Here is a 26,128-nt window from a genome sequence, read left to right as displayed (position 1 = left end):
CTCTCTGCCCCTCCCCTGTTCATGCTCCCTCTCTCTCAAAATAAACAAGTAACTATTAAAAAAAGAAAACAAATTTAAAAAGTATTTTGAGACAAATGAAATGGAAATACATTAACGATGGGGCAAAGGCAGTTCTAAGAAGGGAAGTACATAGCAATGAATACTTGCATTAAGAAAAAATAAATGTGAACAATTTTTTAAGTTAAAAATATTTGTAATGTTCATTTTTTTTTTTTGAGAGCGAGAGAGAGAGAGAGCACGAGTTGGGGAGGGGCAGAATGAGGAAGACACAGAATCTGAAGCAGGTTCTAGGCTCTGAGCTGTCAGCATAGAACCTGACATTGGGCTTGAACTAACAAACTGTGAGATCATGTCCTGAGCTGAAGTCAGGCACTTAACTGACTGAACCACCCAGGTGCCCTGAAATGTAATTTAAATAACCTAACTTTACAATTCAAGGAACTAGAAAAAGAAGAATAAACTAAGCCCAAACTTAGTAGAAGGAAGGAAAAACAAAGACCAGAGTGGAAATAAATGAAAAAGAGACTGAAAAGACAATAGAAAAGATGAATGAAACAAAGGGCCATTTTCTAACTCTTAACAAACAAAACAGAAAAATGTTTCAGATAGACTTACCAAGGAAAAAGATAAGAATGAGATAAGTAAAATCGGAAATGAAAGAGGAGCTCTTACAACTGATATCACAGAAATACAATAGATGATAAGAGACTGCTATGAACAATTACAACTTGTACAACCTAGAAGAAATGGACAAATTCCGGTAAACATACAAACTACCAAGACTGAATGATGAAGAAATAGAAAATATGAATAGACCAATTACTAGCAAGGAGATTGAATCAGTAATCAAAAATCCCCCAACAGGTGCAGTAAAGGCAGTCCTAAGAGGGAAGTATATAGTAACACAGGCCTACCTCAAGAAGCAAGAAAAAAATCTCAAATATACAACCTAACCTTACACCTAAAGGAGCTAAAAAAGGAAGAGCAGGGACGCCTGGGTGGCTCAGTCAGTTGGGCGTCCAACTTCAGCTCAGGTCATGATCTCATGGTTTGTGGGTTTGAGCCCTGCATTGGGCTCTGTGCTGACACAACTCAGAGCCTGGAGCCTGCTTCAGGTTCTGTCTCCCTCTTTCTCTGTCCCTCCCTCACTCGCACTCTCTCTTTCTCTCTCAAAAATAACCATTAAAAAAATAAAAGCAAACGCAAATAAAGCCTAAAGCCAGCAGAAGGGAAATAATAAAGAGTAGAGCAGAAATAAATGACATAAACACACACACACATGCACACACACACACAGAATAGGAGAGATCAATGAAACTAAGAGCTGGTTCTTGAAAGAATTAATGAAACTGATAACCCCCTAGTCAGATTTATCAAAAAGAAAAGAGAAAGGACCCCAAATAAATAAAATCATGAATGAAAGAGGAGTGATTACAAGCAACACCACAGAAATAACAATTATAAGAGAATATTATGAAAAAGTATATGCTAAAAAAACTAGGCAATGTAGAAGTAATGGGTAAATTCCTAGAAACAGGCAAACTACCAAAACTGAAACAGGAAGAAATAGAAAATTTAAACAGACCCATAACAAGCAAAGAAATTGAATCAGTAATCAAAAATCTCCCAACAAACAAAAATCCAGGGCCAGATGGCTTCCCAGGGGAATTCTATGAGACATTTAAAGAAGAGTTAATACGTATTCCTTTTAAAAATTCCAAATAATAGAAATGGAATGAAAACTTCCAGACTCCTTCTCTGAGGCCAGCATTACCTTGATTCCAAAACCAAAGACCCCACTAAAAAAGAGAATTACAAGCCAACATCTCTGATGAACACCAATGCAAAAATTCTCAACAAGATACTAGCAAATCAAATCCAAAGTACATTAAAGAATTATCCAGTACAATCAAGTGGGATTTGTTCCTGGGCTGCGGGGGTTGTTCAATATTTGCAAATCAATTAACGTGATACACCATATTAATAAAAGACAATGTAAGAACTATATGACCCCATCAATAGATGCAGACAAAGCATTTGACCAAATATAGCACCATTCTTGATAAAAATCCTTATTAAAGTAGGAGTGGAGAGAACATACCTCAATATCATAAAGGTTATAAATGAAAGACACACAGCCAATATCATTCTCAATGGGGAAAAAGTGACAGCTTTTCCTCTACAGTCAGGAACACGACAGGGATGTCCACTCCCATCACTGTTATTTAACAGAGTACTGGAAATCTAGTCTCTGCAATCAGACAACAAAAAGAATTAAAAGACATCCACATCAGCAAGGAAGAAGTCAGACTTTCATGATTTGCAAATGACATGGTACTCTGTATAGAAAATCTGAAAGACTCCACTAAAAACTTACTAGAACTGATATATGGATTCAGCAAAGTTACAGAATATAAAATCAGTGTACAGAAATCGGTTGTATTTCTATACACCAGTAACGAAGCAGCAGAAAAAGAAATCAAGAATTGATCCTATTTTACAATTGCACCAAAAACCATAAGATACCTAGGAATAAACCTAACCAAAGAGGTAAAAGATCTGAAAACTATAGAACCTTTATGAAAGAAATTAAAGAGGACACACATAAATTGAAAAACATTCCATGCTCATGGATTTGAAGAACAAATGTTAAAATGTCTACACTAACCAAAGCAACCTATATATTTAGTGAAATCTCTATCAAAATACCACCAGCATTTTTCATAGAGCTAGAACAAACAATTCTAAAATTTGTATGGAACCACAAAAGACCCCGAGTAGCCAAAGCAATCTTGAAAAAAGAAAAGCAAAGCTGGAGGCATCACAATTCTTGACTTCAAGCTATATTACAAAGCTGTAATAATCAGGACAATATGGCATGGGCACAAAAACAGACACAGAGATAAGGGGAACAGATTAGAGAACCCAGAAATGTACACACAACTATATGGCCAACTCATCTTCAACAAAGCAGGAAAGAATATTGAAGAGAAAAAGACAATCTCTTCAACAAATGGTGCTGGGAAACTGGACATCAACATGCAGATGAATGAAATTGGACCACTTTCTTACACCATACAGAAAAATAAATTCAAAATGGATGAAAGACCTAAATGTGAGACAGGAAACTATCAAAATCCTGCAGTAGAACACAAGCAGCAACCTCTTTGACCTTGGCCATAGCAATTTCCTACTAGACATGTTGCCAGAGGCAAGGGAAGCAAAAGCAAAAAGGAACTATTGAGACTTCATCAAGATAAAAAGCTTCTGCACAGTGAAGGAAACAAACTAAAAGACAACCTATGGAATTGGAGAAGATATTTGAAAATAACATATCTGGTACAGGGTTAGTATCCAGAACCTAGAATGAATTTATCAAACTCAACATCCCCCAAATAAATAATCCAGTTAAGAAATGGGCAGGTGATAGGGGTGCCTGGGTGGCTCCGTCAGCTGAGCATCTGACTTCAGCTCAGGTCATGATCTTGTGGTCTGTGGGTTTGAACCCTGTGTCAGGCTCTGTGCTGATGGCTCAGAGCCTGGAGCCTGCTTCAGATTCTGTGTCTCCCTCTCCCTCTCTGCACCTCCCTGTCCACACTCTGTCTCTCTCAGAAATAAATAAATACTAAAAAAAGGGGGGGGGGGTAGGTGACATGAATAGACACTTTTCCAAAGAAGACATACAGATGGCTAACAGACACATGAGCAAAGATGCTCAACATCACTCATCATCAGGGAAATACAAATCAAAACCACAATGAGATACCAACCTTACACCTGTTGGAATGGCTAAAATTAACAACACAGGAAATAACAGATGTTGGGGAGGATGCAGTGAAAGGGAACCCTCTTACACTGTTGGTGGGAATACAAAATGGTGCAGCCACTCTGGAAAACAGTATGGAGTTTCCTCAAAAAGTTAAAACTAGAACTACCCTCCACTATTAGGTATTTACCCAAGGAAGGCAACAATACCGATTCAAAGGGACACATGCACCCTGATGTTTATAGTAGCATTATAAGTAATAGCCAAACTATGGAGAGAGCCCAAATGTCCATTGACTGATGAATGGATAAAGAAGATGTGGTGTATACGTATTGTATATATACAATGCATTACTCAGCTATCAAAAAGAATGAAATTATTCCCTTTGCAATGACGTGGATGTAATGACGCTAGAGTGTATTATACTAAGTGAAAAGAGTAAGTAAAAGACAAATTCCATATTATTTCACTCAAGTGTAAGTTAAGAAACAAAACGTGTACACAGGGGAAGTGGGAAAAAAGAGGGAAGCAAACCATAAAAGACTCTTAACTGGGGAGAACAAACTGAAGGTTGATAAAGGGAGATGAGTGGGGGATGGGTTAAACGGCTGATATAATGGTATTAAGGAAGGCAGTTGTTTTGTTGTGCACTGGGTGGTATATGTAAGTGATGAATCACTAAATTCTACACCTGAGACCAATTTAATTATATATGTGACCTAACTAGAAATAAAAACTTGAAATCAAATGAAAAAAAAAATCCAACAAATAAAAGTCCAGAACCAGATGTCTTCACTGGTGAATTTTACCAATTTGTTTGTTTGTTTGTTTAAATTTTTAAAACGTTTATTTTTGAGAGAGACAGAGCACCAGAGAGGCAAGGACAGAGAGAGAGAGAGTGGGGGAGACACAGAATTCGAAGCAGCCTCCAGATTCTGAGCTGTCAGCACAGAACCCCATGTGGGGTTTGAACCTACGAACCGTGAGATAATGACCTGAGCTGAAGTCAGACGCTTAACCGACTGAGACACTCAGATGACCCTGAATTTTTATCAAATATGTAAAGAAGAATTAACACCAATCATCCTCAAACTCTTCCAAAAAGTAGAAGATGAAGGAACCCTTTTTCCCCCCAAGGGAGGAACTGTCTCTTTACTTTGAAATAATAGGTGGGCCTCGTAGTGGCAGGAATGTGCTTCCACCTGCCAGGGAATGAGGGGGGAGCAGTGTCTGTAGAGCTCAGATGCTTAGGATGTGCTTCAGGAAAGCTTTGTAGTTGATGCAGCCATTGCTGCCCTCATGTCCTGCCAGAACAGTCTCCACCTCCTCTTCAGTCATCATCTCTCTCAAGAGTGGTGAGGACATGTCGAGGTCTGCTCCCATGACTTTGCTGTTCCTCTCTTTGTCTAACACCTGAAGCCCCTCCAGGTAGTCCTTATTTGTGCCCTGGTCCCAGTTTTTGGTTACTGCCTAGAGCATGGGCAGGAAAGTCTAAACTCCTTTTATAAGGGCAGCATTACCCTAGTACCAAAAACAGACAAGGACACCAAAAGAAAAGAAAATTACAGGCCAATATGCCTGATGAACATAGGTGCAAAAATCCTCAAGAAAATATTGCACATTGAATTCAAGAATACATTAAAATAATATGCCATAATCAAATGGGATTTATTTCAACTATGCAAGGATATTTCAACATCCACGAATCAATGTGATATAACACATTAATAAAATGAAGGGCAAAAGTATCATGCCAATAGATTTAGAAAAAGCTTTTGAGAAAATTCAACATCCAGATATGATTTAAAAAACTGTCAACAAATGGGTATAGATGGAATGTACCTCAACATAATAAGGCCATGTAAGATAATCCCACAGCTAACATACTCTGGTGAAAAGCTCAAACAAAGCTTTTCCTCTAAATCAAGAACAGGTCCTGGATGCCCCCTCTCACCACTTTTATTCTACATAGCCCTGGAAGTTCTAATCAGATTGATTAGACAAGAAAAAGAAATAACATGCATTCAATTAGGAAAAGATGATGTAAAACTGCCTCTCTTTGTAGATAACACGATTATTTACATAGAAGACCCAAAAGACTTTAACAAAACACTGTTAGAACTAAGAACAAATTTAGCAAAGTTACAGGATAAGAATCAATACATAAAAACCTGTGACATTTTAACGTATTTTTTTTTCATTTTTTTAAACATTTATTTTTGAGAGACCAAGACAGAGCACAAGTAGGGGAGGGGAGAGAGACAGAGGGAGACACAGAATCTGAAGCAGGCTCCAGACTCTGAGCTGTCGACACAGAGCCTGATACGCGGCTTGAACTCAAGCTGTGAGATCACGACCTGAGCTGAAGTCGGATACTTAACTGACTGGGCTGCCCAGGCACCCTTAAAGTATTTTTTTAATGTTTATTTACTTATTTTGAGAGAGAGAGAGAGAGAGGAAGAGAGAGAATCCCAAACAGGCTCCACACTGTCAGCACAGAGCCTGGCATGGGGCTTGATACCATGAACCGTGAGATCATGACCTGAGCCAAAATCAAGAGTCAGACAGTTAACTGATGGAGCCACCCAGGTGCCCCCAAGCCTGTGACATTTATATACACAAATAATGAACTAGCAGGAGGAGAAGTTAAGAAAGCAATCTCATTTCCAATTGTATAAAAAATAATAAAATCATAGGAAAGAATTTAACCAAGGAAGTGAAGGAGCTGATAAAACAATGATAACAGAAATTGAGGAAAACACAAATGAATAGAATGTTATATAATGCTCATGGATTGGAAGAATTAATATTGTTAAAATGACCTTACTTTCCAAAACAATCTACAGATTAAGTGCAGTCCCAGGGTTCCTGGGTGGCTCAGGTGGTTGAGCACCCAACTGTTGATTTTGGCTCTGGTCATGATTCCAGCATCATGGGATCAAGTCCTGCATCAGGCTGAGCATGGATCCTGCTTGATATTCTGTCTCTTTCTTGTCTCTCTCCCTCTCCCCACTCCTATTCTCTCTCTCAAAAATAAAAAACTAAATAATTTTAAAAAACAATTCCTATCAAAATCCCAATATCATTCTTCACAGAAGTAGAACAAACAATCCCAAAACTTGTATGAAAGATCCTGAATGCCCAAAGCAACCTTGAGAAGAAAGAACAGAGCTGGAGGCATTATGTTCCCTGATTTTAAACCATGCTAACAAGCTATAGTAATCAAAACAGTATGATATTGGCACAAAAAGATGTAAATATCAATGAAATTGGGAATGCAGGAAAAAACTCACACATGTATGGACAACTAATTTACAGTAAAGGAGCCAACAGCATACAATGGAGAAAAAAACAGTCTCTTTAATAAATGGTGCTGGTAAAACTGGACAACCCCTGCAAAAAATTGAAACTAGACCATCTTCTACCATACAAAAAATTAAGTCAAAATGGATTAAAGACTTGAATGTAAGACCTGAAATTATAAAATTCCTAGAAGGAAACATAGGCAGCAAGCTCTGTGACATCAGTCTTAGCTGATGGGTTTGTAGATGTAATGCCAAGGGCAAGGGAAACAAAAGCAAAAACAAATGAATGAGACTACCTCAAACTAAAAGGTTCTACACGGTGAAGGAAACCATCATCAAAATGAGAAAGGCAATGCACTGCATGGCAGAAAATATTTGCAAATTATGTATCTGATAAGGGGTTAATATCCAAAATACATAAAAAGTACTTAATACAACTCAACAACAAAAAACCCAAACAATCCAATACCATACTCTCTTGATGATTACAGCTTTGTAGTACAGGCTAAAGTCCAGGATTGTGATGCCTCCTGCTTTGGTTTCTTTTTCAACATTACTTTGGCTGTTCAGGGTCTTTTGTGGCGCCATACAGGTTTTAGGATTGTTTGTTCTAGCTCCGGGAAGAATGCTAGTGCAATTTTGATTGGAATTGCATTGAATGTGTAGATTGCCTTGGGTAGAATCAACATTTTAACAATATTTTTTCTTCCAATCCATGAGCATGGAATGCTTTTCTATTTCTTTGTGTCTTTTTCAATTACTTTTATAAGTTTTCTATAGTTTTTAAGCATACAAATCTTTTACATCTTTGGTTACGTTTATTCCTAGGTATTTTATGGTTCTTGGTGCGATTGTAAATGGGATCGCTTTCTTGATTTCTCTTTCTGTTGCTTCATTATTGGTGTATAGAAATGCAACCGATTTCTGTGCATTGATTTTATATCCTGCAACTTAACTGATTTTGTATGTCAGTTCTAGCAGCTTCATGGTGGAGTCTTTCAGGTTTTCCATGTAGATCATCATGTCATGTGCAAAAAGTGAGTTTGACGTCTTCTTTGCCAATTCTAATGCCTTTTATTTCATTTTGTTGTCTAATTGCTGAGGCTAGGACTTCCAACACTATGTTAAACAACAGTGGTGAGAGTGGATATCCCTGTTGTGTTCCTGATCTCATGCGAAAAGCTCCCAGTTTTTCCCCATTGAGGATGATATTAGCTGTGGGCCTTTAATATATGGCTTTTATGATGTTAGAATAGAGAGCCCAGGATTGGACCCACAAATGTATGGCCAACTAATCTTTGATAAAGCAGGAGAGAATATCCAATGGTAAAAAGACAGTCTCTTTAGCAAATAGTGCTGGGAGAACTGGACAGCAACAAGCAGAAGAATGAAACTGAACCACTCTCTTATACCATACAGAAAAATAAACTCAAAATGGTTGAAAGACCTAAATGTGACACAGGAAATCATCAGAACCCTAGAGGATAAAACAGGCAACAACCTCTTTGACTTCAGTTGCAGCAACTTCTTACTTGACACATCTCTGAAGCAAGGGAAATAAAAGAAAAAATGAACTATTGGGACCTCATCAAGAGAAAAAGCTTCTGCACAGCAAAGGAAACAACAAAACTAAAAGGCAACTGACAGAATGGGAGAAGATACTTGTAAATGACATATCAGATAAAGGGTTAGTATCCAAAGTCTATAAAGAATTTACCAAACTCAACACCTGAAAAACAAATAATCCAGTGAAGAAATGGGCAGAAGACATGAATAGACACTTTTCTAAAGAAGACATCCAGATGGTCAACAGACATATGAAAAGATGCTCACCATCGCTCATCATGAGGAAATACAAATCAAAACCACATTGAGATACCACCTCACTCCTGTCAGAGTGGCTAAAATTAACAACTCAGGAAACAACAGATGCTAAAGGATGCTAAAGGTAAGGATGTAGAGAAATGGGAACCCTCTTGCACTGTTGGTGGGAATGCAAACTGGTGCAGCCCTTCTGGAAAACAGTGTGGCGGTTCCTCAAAAAATTAAAAATATAATTACTCTATGACCCAGCAATAGCACTACTAGGAATTTATCCAAAGGATACAGGAGTGCTGATTCATAGGGGCACATGCACCCTAAGGTTTATAGCAGCACTATCAACAATAGCCAAATTATGGAAAGAGCCCAAAAGTCCATCAACTGATGAATGGATAAAGAAGATGTGGTTTATACATACAATGGAATACTACTTAGCAATGAGAAAGGATGAAAGCTTGCCATTTGCAACAACGTGGATGGAACTGGAGGGTATTATGCTTAGTGAAATAAGTCAGTCAGAAAAGGACAGATATCATATGTTTTCACTGATATGTGGAATTTGAGAAACTTAATAGAAGACCATGGGGGAAGGGAAGGGGAAAAATAGTTTCAAACAGAGAGGGAGGCAAACCATAGAGACTCTTAAATACAGAGAACAGGATTGATGGGGAGGTGGATGGGAGGGGGAAATGGGTGATGGACATTGAGGAGAGCACTTGTTGGGATGAGCATTGGGTGTTGTTTATAAGTAATGAATCATGGGAATCTACTCCCAAAGCCAAGAGCACATTGTATACACTGTATGTTAGCTAACTTGACAATGATTTATATTTTAAACATTAAGAAAACCCAAACAATCTGATTAAAATGGACAGAGGACCTGAATAGACTCTTTTCCAAAGAAGACATACAGATAGTCATAGACACATGAAAATATGCTTAACATCACTAATCATCAGGGAAATGCAAATCAAAAGCACAAGATACCACCTTACACAAGTGAGAATGGCTAGAATCAAAAAGACAAATAACAACTGTTGGAGAGAATGTGGAGAAAAGGGAACCCTGTGCACTGTTGGTGGGAATGTAATTTGCTTCAGCCACTGTGGAAAACAGTATGGATGTTCCTCAAAAAATTAAGAGTAGATCTACCACATGACCCAGCCATTCTACTTCTGTATATTTATTCAAAGTAGACCAAAAAAAACTAATTCAAAAAGATATATGCACATCTATGTTTATTGCAGCATTATATACAATAGCCAGCCAACCCAAGTGTCCATCAATACATGAATGGATAAAAAGTATGTGATATATCTCTCTATCTCATGTCTATGTCTATGTCTATGTCTATCTCTATATCTGCCTCTATCTCTGTCTCTCTCACATTATATATAGTGGATATGCATCATATATATCTGTGAATACAACTCAGCCATAAAGAAGAATGAAAATTTGCCATCTGTGACAATATGGATAGACCTTGAAGGTATTACGATACATGAAATAAGTCAGATGAAGAGTTATAACGATTTCACTCATATTTGGAATCCAAAGACATAAGATAGACAACATAACAATACAAAAAAACAAACTCATATACAGAACATAGCTGTGGTTACCAGAGAGGAAGGAGGTTGGGAACTGGGTAAGATTGTGAAGAGGGTCAACTGTATGGTGATGACTGATAACCAGACTTGGTGATGATCACTTTGTAGTGTATATACAGACGTTGATTACAATGTACACCTGAAACTGCTATGCTGTCATCAGTTTCCTGGCACAGGCAGTCCTGGAGCATGCTGCTTGGTATCTTCCAGAAACTGTGCAAGACTTCAGAAATGATGGCTATTATGGTGTGTTTAGGGTGCAGGAATTGAGTCTCTGATCTGAGCCCTCTAGGGATTCCAGGACCTTAAGTTGATCAGGAGCAGAAGAGTCCCCAGACTTGGGAGTTCTATGAGTACTCAGAGTCCAAACAAGAGGACTTCAAAAAAGTTTAAAAAGAGATTTTTTTTCCATACAAGAGTTCATGGACTAATTTCATACATACTGCATTTGTATTTATACAATACTTCACATTTCATGTATTTACATCACACAGATTTGATTTGTTTTTCCGTTACCATATGAAATTGAGAGGTGAGAAATTATATTACATATATTACAGATAGAACCTTTGGGCACACAGAGATTTGACACATTCTTTCCAGCACAGATAATGTTGAATCTCACAAAGTGTGATTTGTGGAACATATATGGTTCTTACTGACCAGAATCATGGCTTCCATTGCTTCGCCCTGGAGACCACAGCCTATACTTTTGGTTTTCTATCTTTAAAGCTATCTTAAGAACCTGTCTAGATTCAAGGGTAAAGTTATTACAGTTCTTATCAGGGGGAATATATAACTATTAACCTATCAGTGAGAGTTAAATAATTAACTCGTTGCCCACCCACCCTTTTCTCCCTGGAGGTAAGAATAGCTGAAGTAGATCAAACCAAGGATGAGACTTTTCTAGAGCATCTCTGCATCCCTAGTAACTGGCAGGATAGAGGAGTTTCACTTGTAAAAACCTAGAAACAAACAAGCAAAAGTGTTTGTGGGAATGATCTTAAGTAGGTATTTTTAGTGAAGGATTAGTAATGCAGCAGAACACGTTGTAAAGAACTCCAGATCAGAACACACAAATTACACCTACTGTTAATGGAAGTTATACTTGTACTACACCCCCTGGTAAGTACTTTACATGCATTATCTAACTTGATTCTATGTAGACGTACTGTATGAAGTAGCTACTACTATCAACCCCATTTTATGATAATCCTGAGGCTTGGAGAGGTTAATTTGTTCAAGGTCACACAGTCATCAAGTCATCAGATTGGTTGATACCCATGTCCCAGGTTGTAACCATGATAAGTCGTGACTCTGCCATGATTTAGTTTGTTGTTTTCCTTATTGTCTCAGTTTCTTCATTATGCATAGGAAATAATGGCACGTGTGACTCACAGTGCTCTGTGATGGTTGAGTCTGGTCAGGTATTTGAGAAAATTTATGTATGTCTATATCTAAAATGAAAGTGTTTTGTACAGAGGGAAATGCTCATGTATTTAATTTATTTTAATTAAGGTATTTGACCAGCTAGCCGTGTCATCTTGAGCAAATCTTTTAGCTCCCTGGCTTCAGGTTCCTCACCTGGTAATTGATGGTATTGGACTAGATGATCTCTAGGTTCTTTCCAGCTCTAATGACTCTTAAGTTTCCAATAGAAAGACTACAATCATGAGAACATTATTGGACTGTGGGGATGTCAGGGATGGATCCAGAAGGGACATGGCAAAGTGGGGCGTGAAATTAGCAGGGACAAAAACTCCATGACAACCATGACTCCAGAGAGCGTACCTGAGGGTTTTCTCCCTCTAATTGTCTTTTCTCGTGTTACCTCTGCTCTTAATAACATATTTAAGAGGATCGCAGTTGTGGGCATCTCTCTTGCCCTGAGCGGACAGCCAGTTTCAAAGCCAAAGACTCCCATCTTGGAGCACAATAGGGCCCAACTGGAAAATTCCTTTGGAAAAAAAATAAGCAGTTTTAACCTTTGATAAGAGCTCTGTCTTCTTGGGAAATCTGGGTCAAGGTGAGAGGGCAAGATTTAGTGAGAACAGTGGATTTTGTGCTATCTTAATAGCCATGTGATTCTTCCAGTAGGACCTGTGTGGAGCAAGGTTTTATGGTCCTCAGTCTCTCCCATTCTTTCACCTCTTCCCTCTCCCATCCTCACTCCCACACTCTCCCCGGTGGGCTCTTCCTTGGGTTCTTTTTTACCTATAGAATGTCTCTGACCTTCCTTGAAAAGATTAATCTCTACTCTAAAATATCAGGGATCATTCTGGGGTGAGGGATGAATGTTGAGTTCCAGTTCTGGCAATTTCTTATGGATGTGATCTTAAGCTCTGTTACCTTCTGTTCTTTCACCTGTAAAGAGGGAGATAATGAGATCATTTAGCATCTAATGAGACAATGTTTATAAAGCCTAACAAATTTTAGAAGTCAATAATTGAGCACTGAATTCAAAATAGCAATTTACTGGCTTTCAGGGGAATTTCCTAAGATCACACATTCTTGTCTAGGTTTTCCAACTTTGACCATCCCAAGGACCCTTTTAATTTAATTTTTTTCCTTGAGGATTATGTTTTTGAAAAGATACTAATTTATTTGCTGTTTACATAAATAATTCGGTTCATAATTTCTGAGTAGCAAAAGGCAAGCTGTTCACTAAGTAATGACATGAGAAAGTACTCAAGTACAATTCGATTGGCTTTTTGAAATACATCAAATAGCTCTCCATGGCCTTCTTTGGAGACCCTGGGAGTCAGGAGGCACCAGTGTTGGTAACACAGATATCAGAGATGCCCCACTCCAGGCATAGGTAGTTGTTAGTCTAACTATCTCTTTTAACCTTTTTGTAAAACTTGTTCTTCATTCAGCAACATCTTGGCTTTCCTAACCTTATTTTGTGCCCTGCACAATCTTATAAACTGGCCATGTCTTTAGTTATCAGAATTTGAAAGGTTTTGATTAGATGCACATAGTAAAATGTCTAATTAATATCTACATCAGTCACGTTTTCTTTTAATTGTCTTGGAGATGGTGAACACACGCAAAAACTTAACCAAAGAGAGTTAATATATTCAGAATTTTTCCCTTTTCCTATGACTTACCGAAGTTTCACCAGGTGTATTTTATCATGAGTTAGTAAACAGTCTACAATTCCTTATCTTTTTTTGGAGTTATGAGTTACATAAAATACTTTTAGTTCTGGTTACCTCTGTTAACAAAATGTATTAAGAAAGTGAAGAGTTTTACTGCAAATGATTGAACAGGAGATTGACTTATTTTCACAGAATCAATCAATTATGTTAGTGTATTGGGGGATGTTGTTCACAGAAGTTCATATTTGGAAAATATTTTCATTGACTCTAACTCATCTTGGATAAAATAGTGGAGAACTAATATTGGCAACACTTATTTTAAGAGTAAACAGAAAGATTTCCAAGTTCCTAAAACCATAATTGAAATGAAATAAGATAATTTTAGTTTTATATCCAAAAGTGGGTGAAAGAACCATTTGTTTATCATGTATTTATTCAGTTATGCCAACATTAGCATACAAGATGCTTATCACTCAATAGTGAAACATCTCCACTGTACCATGTACTGTACCTAGTATCGTCACCTCAAGAGTACTTGGTGGTGGTAAAACACAAAAAGTGGCATCAGACGTTCACAGCCAACTGGAGGATAACAAAACACTATGAGATAGAAATAACTATAGTCATTGATTGACAATATTCTTGAGTCTAGCACAGAGACCATCTAATTTAGAAAAGAATTGTGTGAAGTGCTCCTTGACTTTTCAGTATTCATTTTGCCTTATTTTTCTTTCACAGAGAGGAATGATAATGGGGATGATAATTGCTAACATTTATTGAGCCCTTACTGTTTGAAGCCCTTTATGTCATTCAGTCCTTGCAGCAGTCATATGAGGTAGTGTTATTAGCCCTGTTTATAGATGAGGCAACTGAGGCACAGAGAGGTTAATTAATAACTTGTGAAGGTTGACATGGGCAGTAGGTAAAATTCAGGAAATTCTGAAAGTCTGTTTTATTTGTCATTCTCACTTTCTCCATCATTTGCCCTTCCATTCTCCCTTTCTTTCCCAATCTGTGCTTACTATTAAGGATTTATATATCTTAATACCTTATTTCTTATTTATAGAAGTTGTGGAAAATTGATCAAAGACAGAAACTTCTAAGGAAGGCAATCAAAATCATACCAGTCATTACTTTTGACGTTTGTAATTGGCTCACATGTTGTGTGGTTTGTGTGTGTGTGTGTGTGTGTGTGTGTGTGTGTGTGTGTGTGTGTGTGTATGTGTGTGTGTGTGTGTGTGTGAGAGAGAGAGACAGAGAGACAGAGAGAGAGACAGAGAGAAAGAGAAAGAGACAGAGATAGAGATATTGTATAAAACAAATTTTTTTTCCTCCAGGAAGGTGGAAACATCTTCTACCCTCAGTAGTAAATGTGAATTCCCCATCCCTATTTATATTAAGGACATTACTATATTGTCTTTTTTGTCTTTTGTAACTATTTTTCCCTCATCAATTGTATTTCAAAAGTATTTTACATAAGTGAATTTTTCTGATGTGACCAAGTTTTTAAGTGTTAGTTCATATTTTTCTCTTGTAGTTTCTGTTTTGGTGTTGTATTTCAGGATTTTTTCTGCATACCGAAATTATATAAATGCATTACAAGAGTTTAACCTTTATCAGTTTAAATACTTACCATTTGTTAACTCTTACCAAATTTAAATTTTTCTAAAATTTCTATATATTCTTTTGACCCATCTATTTTTATAAGAATAGTGAGTTATCAGTGTTTATAATACTTTTTATTATTTGAAAGTTCATGTCTTTTTAATTATTTACCTTTTTTCAAAAATTTCTTAACTGTTCTCATTGATTTATTCTTTCATCTCAAGGAAGGACAGATTGTTTATGGAGCATAGGCCATAGCTGCAATCTATTATGAATCTTCAGTAAGCCATAATATGATGACTATATCAATAAAAAATATGAACTATAGCTATATAGTACTTGGTAATTGAAATTATTTACTTTTTCTCTGTATCAAGGCCCATATAACTTGATACTAGTTGCCAGTGGACCAAGTATACTCAAACTCAAGCATCCTAAATAGAAAATTAATTATGTGGTTTGTGTCTTCATAGCCCCAGGTGGTTTGATTTGCTTCCACATGAGGTCCAAATCTACATTTGTCTAGAGGTAATAATTCCTGATAGTCTACAAGGCCAGTGATATCTCAGGAAATATCTCAAATTAACCCATACAACTCTAGCACTGTTGACATTTCTATCCATGGAAATAGCTGTCATTCATGGTTATCTGTAAGCAATCCAGGATAATAATAGCCAACACATATAGAACAATTACTGTGTTCAGATGTGTGCTCAGCATCCTCATGAGTTTTCTCATAAACCTCCTAGTAACCCTATAGTCCAGGGGCTCTTAAGGTTCTCACTTTATTTTGAGCAAGTCAATCTTAGTGTGTTTGAGCTACTTGGACAAGTTCATAAAGTGGGAGGGTATCAGAAAAAACTCTTAAAGTCTGAACCTTTAACCACAGTACCATGCTATTTCTCATGTAGAAAAATACCTTAAAATTGAAAAAAAAATGTTGGGGTCAATAGTGAGCTATCCTAGCCTCCTTTTGGAATACTAAGTATGAAGACTTCCCTAAGAAGATGTGTTCCATAACTTTATTGGGCACATATGCTGTGCCTCAAGAAAATATTATCAGAGTAAAGTTATGATACAGTTTTCCAGGCCAGTTGGGAGATGATATGTCAAATACATTTGCATAAAAATTTGTGAAATTATTACAAATGGGTTAAGTTACTTTTCTTAAGGGTAAAAGAATAAATTTTAAAAATTTATCTAGATCACTATTTGGAACTGAACGGCTATTTCAGTTTTAATCTGGAGGTGATGCCACTTATGCTCTTATAAAGCAGAAGTTCTATAATAAATTACCAAAGGCTTTTTAAAAAACTTTCAATGAATGATGTCTGTAAGAATCACAGCATTTGTTTTTTTAAGTTCTCAAAGTTGAAAATATCTCTGATTTTCATGAGATTTCATGAAATAATTGAGAAACTAAAACACTAAAGTCATTTCTTGATAATTTGAGATGAAAAGCTGGGGTCTTCTCATCAGGACAGTGAGGCATTGTTTGCTTCTTTCCCAGTACTCACTGGAGGAAGGAATGGCACAAGTGAGCAGTGTAATGCTGTCATTTCACCTGAGTCAGCAGAACATTCTCTGTTCTCTGATTTTAGAAGCACCAAGCAAATGGTTGGGGGAGGAAATATTACAGAGGTCACTTATTTCATCCTTTTGGGATTCTCTGATTTCCCCAGAATCCTAGCAGTGCTCTTTGTTGTATTCCTGCTCATCTACATTATGACTCTGACTTGGAACTTGTGCCTCATCATCTTAATAAGGATGGACTCTCACCTCCACACACCCATGTACTTCTTCCTCAGTAATCTGTCCTTCATGGATATCTGCTATGTGACCTCCACAGCCCCCAAGATGCTCTCCAGCTTTTTCCAAGAGCAGCAAACTATCACCTTTGTGGGTTGCGCCGTTCAATACTTTGTTTTTTCAATCATGGGACTGAGTGAGTCTTGTCTCATGACAGCCATGGCTTATGACCGATATGCCGCCATTTGTAATCCTCTTCTCTATTCATCAGTCATGTCACCCACCCTTTGTATTCGGATGGTGCTGGGGTCCTATCTGGCTGGACTCTCTGCTTCTGTATCCCAATTGTGTGCCATACTTCAGCTTCACTTCTGTGGGCCTAATGTCATCAACCACTTCTTCTGTGACATGCCCCAGTTGTTAGTCCTGTCTTGCACTGACACTTTCTTTGTGCAACTCTTGACTGCTATATTAACAGTGATCTTTGGGATAACAAATGCCTTCATCATCATGATATCCTATGGCTATATTGTCATCTCTATCATGAAGATCACTTCAGCTAAAGGCAGGTCCAAGGCTTTCAACACCTGTGCTTCTCATCTGACAGCAGTGTCCCTCTTCTATACCTCAGGTATGTTTGTCTATTTGAGTTCCAGCTCTGGTGGCTCCTCCAGTTTTGACAGATTTGCATCGGTTTTTTACACTGTGGTTATCCCCATGTTGAATCCCTTGATTTACAGTCTGAGGAACAAGGAAATCAAAGATGCCTTGAAGAGGATACAAAAGAAGAGATGTTACTGCTGAGGTTCTGTCCAGATTTGTCCTACCAGAAACCTTAACCGTCGATAATATGCACATGAATGGACTACAACAAAATTCATACTACCTTTGGATAAAGAAAGCTTAATTTGACACAGATAATATGCCAAATGGACTGACAAGTGACTTGATTCCACACAAACACAATACGTTTAAGTCCTGGAGATTCATACTTTCACCCTACATGAGGGGTGGCCTCATCATTTATCAGTAACTTTCAAGTATTTGTAAAATGTCAAGGTGTAGAAACTCATTACTTATTTTTGCTTTGGAGATTGAGTCCTGCTGTCTCAGCCCTCTGATCATGAAGGAGCAGTACGTGACAGAGATCCCCAGGAGTGTAGAGATTTTGTCTTCAAATATTTTGATGCAGCGTAATCCAGACATGATGGTGATTGATGTTTGTTCTGTATTGCTGCCATAGTGGGAATAAACGCACACACAGAATGTGCCTTTGAAAACAGATAAAGCTATACAATTAGCTGGTTGAGTTTCCTGGGAAGAGCAGTCTGAGATAGCTACTGTTTGTCTAAGGCCTCTTTCAGGGCTAATCATCCAATAAGTTTGTTCACATCCAGTCTCTACCAGCTGTAATCTTATGAAGGAAAAGTGATTTAAATCATAAGAGGATTGGAATGAAGAATGTAGTCCCTTCAGTACCATTTACTTAGGAGTTTGATGGTTTACTTTCTTGCTTCTAGTGTCGAGTGGGTGTTTCTCATGGAAGATTATGTTCAAAATCCATGTCAGAGCTGATATCAGTTTTTTATATTGTGGGACTCAAGCCTCTTTCTCCCATTAAATGTGGAAAATTTACCTTTGTCTGACATAGCCAGTGTTTCACACTGTTAAATCATTTCTGTTATTTCAAGCATCTGTTTATGTTTGGTATGAGGAGACTTACATGAAAATTCATTGTAAGAATAGAGTTACTGGATATTAAATATTACAGACTAAGAACAAATATGGGAAGTTGGTATATATTCTGTTTATTGTCTGTGTTGAATATTGCATGTCCTAGAGATTTATGGTGTTGTGTGGGGTGATATAATGTGTGGAGTAGATGGTTAGAGTTACTCTAATGCTGATACTTTCTAGGAAGCCTCAAGAGCCAGAGGGGAAATAATAGTGGGAGAGGCAGAGTTTTTAACTTTGGCCAGTTTTCTTTGTGTAAAGTAGAACATAAAGCTTTTGGTTCTTGTGATCTGTTTGAAAAGGGAACAAGTTGTGTAACAGCTGACTGCTGATTTGCCAGATTGCTCAGACTTGAACCAATTGGTATAAAACAGATGTCATTACAATGACATATTATCCTTGGAGATTCATTGGGTTCTCAAAGCTGTTTTAAGGGGGGGCTTCTAATTCTGATGAATCATGTAATTGTTCTCTTTAATTAAAGATTATAAATGAAGAGGCATTTGAAGCCTTTGCCAGGTTTTTCACAAGTTTACAAATGGATGGAATTGAGAGAAGGGGAATCACTCAATCTCTGGGAGAGAATGTGAGGTCTTACCCCATACCAAGGAAGTAGTGTGGTGTGAATAAAAGATGTGTGCTCCCCTTCCCCACCGTGTAAGCTTAGGTATGCTCTTTGAAGTATTGTTCTTTAAAAGTGTGTAATGATGTATGAGAAGGCTTCCTAAGGAACCATGAGGGCTTCAGTAGGAGGAGCACCTCATAATCATTATGCTGTGCATGAGATTTCCATATTTATTTATCTTTTAGTTGCAAGGTTATACCCTTTCAAAAAATATCTCTCTAATTTCCTTGCTCTCCAGGTCCTGGTAACCACCATTGGACTCTCTGTTTCTATGGGTTTGGCTTTTTGACTCTGTATGATATTAGTGCTATCATACAGTTTATGTCTTTGTCTGACTTATGTCACTTGGCATAATGCCATCAGGGTCCATTCATGTTGTCTCAAATGGCAAGATTTCCTCCATGTCGTAGTTGGGTAATATTCCACTGTACTATGTGTCAACACCATGTCTTCTTTATAACTCTTTGTCATTCCATATATTGCCTATTATGAATAATGCTGCAATAAACACGGGAGTGGAGATTATCTTTTTGGTATCCTGTTTTTATTTCTGTTGAGTGTATACCCAGAAGTGGGTTGCTGGATCCTATGGTAGTTCTTTAATCTTTTGAGGAACATCCATACTGTTTTTAATAGTGGCTAAACCAAGTTCCCTTTCCACCAGTAGTGTACAGGTGTTCCCTTTTCTCCAAATCCTCACCACCACTTATGACCTCTTGCTGTGATGGTAGTCATTCTAACAGGTGTCAGTTGATATTTCATTGTGCTTTTGTTTTGCATTTCCCTGATGATGAGTGATGTTGGGTATCTTTTTGTGTACCTATTGGCCATTTGGGTGTCTTCTAGGAAAAGTATCCATTCAGTTCCTCTACCCAATTTTAAATCAGATTGTTTTCTTTTTGAGTTTTATGAATTCTTTTTACATGTTGGATAGTAACCCCTTATCTGAGGTGCATGGTTGGCAAATATTTTTCAGTATATGGTTTGCAGAGATTTTCTCCTATTCTGTAGGTTGCCTTTTGATTATGTTAATTGTTCTTTGGCTGTGCACAGGCTTCTTAATTTGATGTAGGTGCACTTGTTGACTTTTGCTTTTTTTGCTTGTGCTTTTGGTATGAGATCCAAAAAATAATTTTCAAGACCAGTGTCAAGGACCTTGTTCCCTATCTTTTCTTCTAGGAGTTTTATGGTTTCAGGTCTTATATTCCTATCTTTCATCTATTTAGGGTTAATTTTTGTGAGTGATGAAAGGTGTTGACCCAATTTCATTCTTATGCATTTGATGATCCAGTTTTTCCAAAACCATTTATTGAAGACACTGTTCTTTCCTCACTGAGGATTCTTGGTTCCCTTGTTAAATAGCAGTTGACATATAGGTGGGAGTTTATTTCTGGATTCTATTTTATTCTACTGACCTATATGTCTATTTTTATGCCAGACCCATACTGTTTTGTTTAGTATAGCTTTGTAGTATAGTTTGGAATCAGGAGAGTGATTCCTCCACTTTTGCTCTTTCTCAAGATTCCTTTGGCTTAGGTCTTTTGAAGTTTCACACAAATTTTAGTATTTTTTTTTTATTTTGGTGAAAAATATCATTGAAATTTGATGGAGATTTTCTTCAATGTATAGATGACTTTGGGTAGTATGGAAATTTGGAGAATATTAATTTTGGTTCATGAACATGGGATATCTTTCCATTTTTTGTGTGTGTGTTCTTTAATTTTATCAATTTATTTTAGTTTTAATAGTACAGATCTTTTACTTCCTTGGTTAAATTTATTTTTATGTATTTTATTGTGTTTAATGTTACTGTGAATGGTATAATATTTTTTTACTTCTTTTTCAGGTGTTTCATTGTTAGTGTATAGAAATGCAACTGGTTTCTGTATGCTGATTCTGTGTACTGCAGCTTTACTGAACTTGTTGATTAGTTCCAACAGTTTTTTGGTTGAGTCTTAGGACTTTCTAGATATAAGTGAGTGTGATGTTAGTTGTGGATTCTTATTTCTGGCCTTTATTGTGTTGCAGTCATTTCCTTCTATACCCAATGTGTTGACAGTTTTATTTAAGAAAGGATGTGGTATTTTTTCAAATGCTTTTTCTGCATCTTTTGAGATGATATGCTTTTTATCTTACATTAACGTGGTGCGTCACAGTTATGTTTTTGTGTATGTTGAACCATCCTTGTAGGGACAATGTTCATCTAATCATGGTGTATGATCCTTTAATGTGCTGTTGCATTAGGCTTGCCTGTATTTTATTGTGAATTTTTGCATGTATATTCATCAGGGATATGTCTATAATTTTTATGCAGTGTTCTCTGTCCTATTACAGATATAGCCTTCTAAATCTGACTATATACTTACCTCTACCAGTGTGTGGTCTATTTTCATATATTTCCATATTAAATATTTTAAAAAATTTTTTTAAATGTTTATTTATTTTTGAGAGAGAGAGAGAGAGCAGGAAGGGTCAGAGAGAGGGAGGCACAGAATTAGAAGCAGGTTCCAGGCTCTGAGCTGTCAGCATGGAGATCATGATCTGAGTTGAAGTCGGACACTTAACCAACTGAGCCACCCAGGTGCCCCTTTTCTTTTCTTTCTTTTACTTTTAAAAAAAGTTTATTTATTTCAGAGAGAACATGAGTGAGCACAAGCAGTGGAGGGGCAGAGAGAGAGTGAGAGAGAGAGAGAATCCCAATCAGGCTCAGCGCTGCTAGCACAGAGCCCGAAGTGGGTCTCAGACTCAAACTCATGAGATCATGACCTGAGCTGATATCCAGAGTTGGACACTTAATAGACTAGGTCACCCTGATGGCTACACATGTTACATCTTATCTTACCTTATCTTTTCTTTTTTCTTTTCTTTTCTTTCTTTCTTTCTTTCTTTCTTTCTTTCTTTCTATATAATTTATTGTCAAGTTGGCTAATATACAGTGTTTACATTGTGCTCTTGGTTTCGGGTGTAGATTCTCATGAGTCATTGCTTGTGTACAACACCCAGTGTTCATCTCAACAAGTGCCCTCCTCAATGCCCATCATTCATTTCCCCGTCTCCCCCACCCTCCCCTGCATCAACCCTCAGTTTGTTCTCTGTATTTAAGAGTCTCTTATGGTTTGCCTCCCTCTCATCTCCTTTCATCATTTCTTGTTGGAAAGGTCTAATGGTGATTAGTACTCTCAACTTTTATTTGTCTGAAAAAGTCTTTATTTCTCCTTTCTGTCTGGAGGATAACTTTGGCAGATAGAGGTTCTCAGCTGGCATTTTTCTCCAACACTTTGAATATGTCTTTCTACTGTCTCCTGCTTAAGGGTGTCTTTGATATCCATTGATAGCCTAACGGTGTTCCTTTGGAGTTTACAGTCTTTTTTTTACTGGCTGCTTTTAGGATTTTCTCTTTGTCTTTAATTTTTGACACTTTCATTATACTATGCCTCAATGAATAATTTTGCAATGAGATAATGTAGCAGTCTATTAGCTTCATTAACTTGGATGTCCATGTGTGTCACCAGGTTTGAGAAGTTCTTAGCCATTATATCTTTAACTGGACTTTCTGCTTCCTTCTCCAGTTTTCTCTTTTCCAATTCCAATTATTCTAAAATTGTATGTTTCATAGTTCCCATAGGTTTTCTTTGCTCTTTTTTTATTCTTTTTTTTTCTTTCTTCTCTGACTAGATTATCTCAAAGTTCCTGTCCTCCAAGCCACTGATTCTACTTTCTGTTTCCATCTACTGTAGATACTTCTATTACATATTTTTAATTTTATTCATTGAGTTCTGCAGCTCTAGATTTTCTGTCTGGCAATTTTTTAAAGTTTATTTATTGAGAGAGAGAGACAGAGAGAGAGAGAAAGAGAAAGAGAGCGAGCGAGCAGGAATGAGTTGGGTGGTAGGGGGGGAACCAGAGAAAAGAGAATCCCAGGAAGGCTCCACACTGCCAGCATGCCCATGAGATCATGCTCTGGGCTGAAATCAGACGCTTAACCAACTGAGCCACCCAGATGCACCTGTTTGGTTATTTTTAATGATTTCTGTGTCTATTACATTTTTCATTTTGTTTATGTATTGTTTCTTTTATTTCATTCAATTGTCTTTGTGTGTTTTTCTATATCTCATTTAGTTTCTTCAGAATAGCTATTTTGAATTCTTTATTAACTAGATTGTAAAATTCTGTGGCTTTAAATTGATGGATTGAAGATTATGTTCATTTTTTAGGGATGACGTGTCCTTAGGTCTCATGTTCATTTGAGTTTTGTGTTTCTACTTTTTTTAATTCAATTTTTTAAAATTTACATCCAAATTAGTTAGCATATAGTGCAACAATGATTTCAGGAGCAGATTCCTTAATACCCCTTACCCATATAGCCCATCCCCCTCCCACACCCCCTCCAATAACCCTTTGTTTGTTCTACATGTATATGAGTCTCTTTTGCTTTGTCCCCCTCCCTGTTTTTGTATTATTTTTGTTCCCTTCCCTTATGTTCATCTGTTTTGTCTCTTAAAATCCTCATATGAGTGAATTCATATATTTGTCTTTCTCTGACTAATGTCACTTAGCATAATACCCTCCAGTTCCATCCACGTAGTTGCAAATGACAAGATTTCATTCTTTTTGATCGCCGACTAATACTCCATTGTGTGTGTGTATATATATATATATATATATATACATACATACATATACACACCACATCTTCTTTATCCATTCATCCATCAATGCACATTTGGGCTCTTTCCATACTTTGGCTATTGTTGATAGTGCTGCTATAAACATTGGGGTGCATATGTCCCTTCAAAACAGCACACCTGTATCCCTTGGATAAGTACCTAGTAATGCAATTGCTGGGTTGTAGGGTAGTTCTATTTTTAATTTTTTGAGGAACCGCCATACTGTTTTCCAGAGTGACTGCACCAGCTTGCATTCCCACCAACAATGCAAAAGAGATCCTCTTTCTCCTCATCCTCGCCAACATCTGTTGTTACCTGAGTTGTTAATGTTACCCATTCTGACAGGTGTGAGGTGGTATCTCATGGTGGTTTTGATTTGTATTTCCCTGATGATGAGCAATGTGGGGCATTTTTTCATGTGTTGGTTGGCTATCTGGATGTCTTCCTTGGAGAAGTGTCTATTCATGTCTTTTGCCCATGTCTTCACTGGATGATTTGTTTTTTGGGTGTTGAGTTTGATAAGTTCTTTGTAGATTTTGGATACTAACCCTTTATCTGATGTTTCGTTTGCAAATATCTTCTCCCATTCTGTCGGTTGCCTTTTAGTTTTGCTGATTGTTTCCTTCTCTGTGCAGATGCTTTTTATTTTGATGAGGTCCCAGTAGTTCATGTTTGCTTTTGTTTCCCTTGCCTCCCAAGACGTGTTGAGTAAGAAGTTGCCGTGGCAAAGATCGAAGAGGTTTTTGCCTGCTTTCTCCTCGAGGATTTTGATGGCTTCCTGTCTTACGTTGAGGTCTTTCATCCATTTTGAGTTTATTTTTGTGTATGGTGTAAGAAAGTGGTCCAGGTTCATTCTTCTGCATGTCACTGTCCAATTTCCCCAGCACCACTTGCTGAAGAGACTGTCTTTATTCCATTGGATATTCTTTCCTGCTTTGTCAAAGATTGGTTGGCCATACATTTGTGGCTCCATTTCTGGGTTCTCTATTCTGTTCCATTGATCTGAATGTCTGTTCTTGTGCCAGTACCATACTGTTTTGATGATTACAGATTTGTAGTATAGCTAAAAGTCTGGGATTGTGATGCCTCGCTTTGGTTTTCTTGTTCCAGATTGCTTTGGCTATTTGGGTCTTTTATGGTTCCATACAAAGTTTAGGATTGTCTGTTCTAGCTCTGTGAAGAATGCTGGTGTTATTTAGATAGGGATTGCATTGAATATGTAGATTGCTTTGGGTACAACATTTTAACAATATTTGTTCTTCCTATCCAGGAGGATGGAATCTTTTTCAATTTTTGGGGTCTTCTTCAATTTCTCTCATAAGCTTTCCATAGTTTTCAGTGTATAGATTTTTCAACTCTTTGGCTAGATTTATTCCTAGGTGTCTCATGGCTTTTGGTGCAATTGTAAATGGGATCGATTCCTTGTTTTCTCTTTCTGTTGCTTGGTTGTTGGTGTATAGGAATGTAACTGATTTCTGTGCATTGATTTTTATATCCTGCAACTTTGCTGAATTCATGAATCAATTCTAGCAGTTTTTTGTGGGAATCTTCTGGGTTTTCCATAAAGAGTATCATATCATCTGTGAAAAGTGAAAGTGTGACTTCCTCCTGGCTGACTTAGATGCCTTTTATTTCTTTGTGTTGTGTGACTGCAGAAGGTAGGACTTCCAATACTATGTTGAATAACAGTGGCGAGAGTGGACATCCCTGTCTTGTTCCTGACCTTAGGGGGAAAGCTCTCAGTTTCTCCCCATTGAGGATGATATTAGCATTGGGTCGTTCATATATGGCTTTTATGATCTCGAGGTATGCTCCTTCTACCCCTACTTTCTTGAGGGCTTTTATCAAGAAAGGATGCTGTATTTTGTCAAATGCTTTCTCTGCATCTATTGAGAGGATCATGTGGTTCTTGTCCTTTCTTTTATTGATGTGATGAATCACGTTAATAGTTTTGTGGGTATTGAACCAGACCTGCATCCCAGGTATAAATTCCACTAGGTCATGGTGAATAATTTTTTAAATATTGTTCGATCCAGTTGGCTAATATCTTGTTGAGAATTTTTGCATCCATGTTAATCAGGGAAATTGGTCTATAGTTCTCTTTTCTCATGGGGTCTCTTTCTG

At 37.3% G+C, this 26,128-nt stretch overlaps 1 protein-coding gene across 1 annotated transcript; it reads left to right on the top strand.

Moving 5' to 3' along the window:
* The first annotated feature begins 16,838 nt into the window (after positions 1 to 16,838).
* Positions 16,839 to 17,782, top strand: LOC122200189 (olfactory receptor 5AN1). Its single transcript, XM_042905668.1, has one exon. The coding sequence runs from the start codon at positions 16,844 to 16,846 to the stop codon at positions 17,780 to 17,782; it is 939 nt and encodes a 312-aa protein (XP_042761602.1). The 5' UTR covers positions 16,839 to 16,843.
* The last annotated feature ends 8,346 nt before the right edge of the window (positions 17,783 to 26,128 follow it).

The sequence above is a fragment of the Panthera leo genome, chromosome D1 (assembly GCF_018350215.1).
Source record: "Panthera leo isolate Ple1 chromosome D1, P.leo_Ple1_pat1.1, whole genome shotgun sequence".
NCBI classification, from domain to species: Eukaryota; Metazoa; Chordata; class Mammalia; order Carnivora; family Felidae; genus Panthera; species Panthera leo.
Note: the sequence above shows the minus strand (reverse complement) of the source record. Positions and strands in the feature narration are given on the sequence as shown.

Excerpts from the sequence above, each read along its gene's own strand:
- LOC122200189 (XM_042905668.1), top strand. The coding sequence starts at position 16,844 with ATGGTTGGGGGAGGAAATATTACAGAGGTCACTTATTTCATCCTTTTG.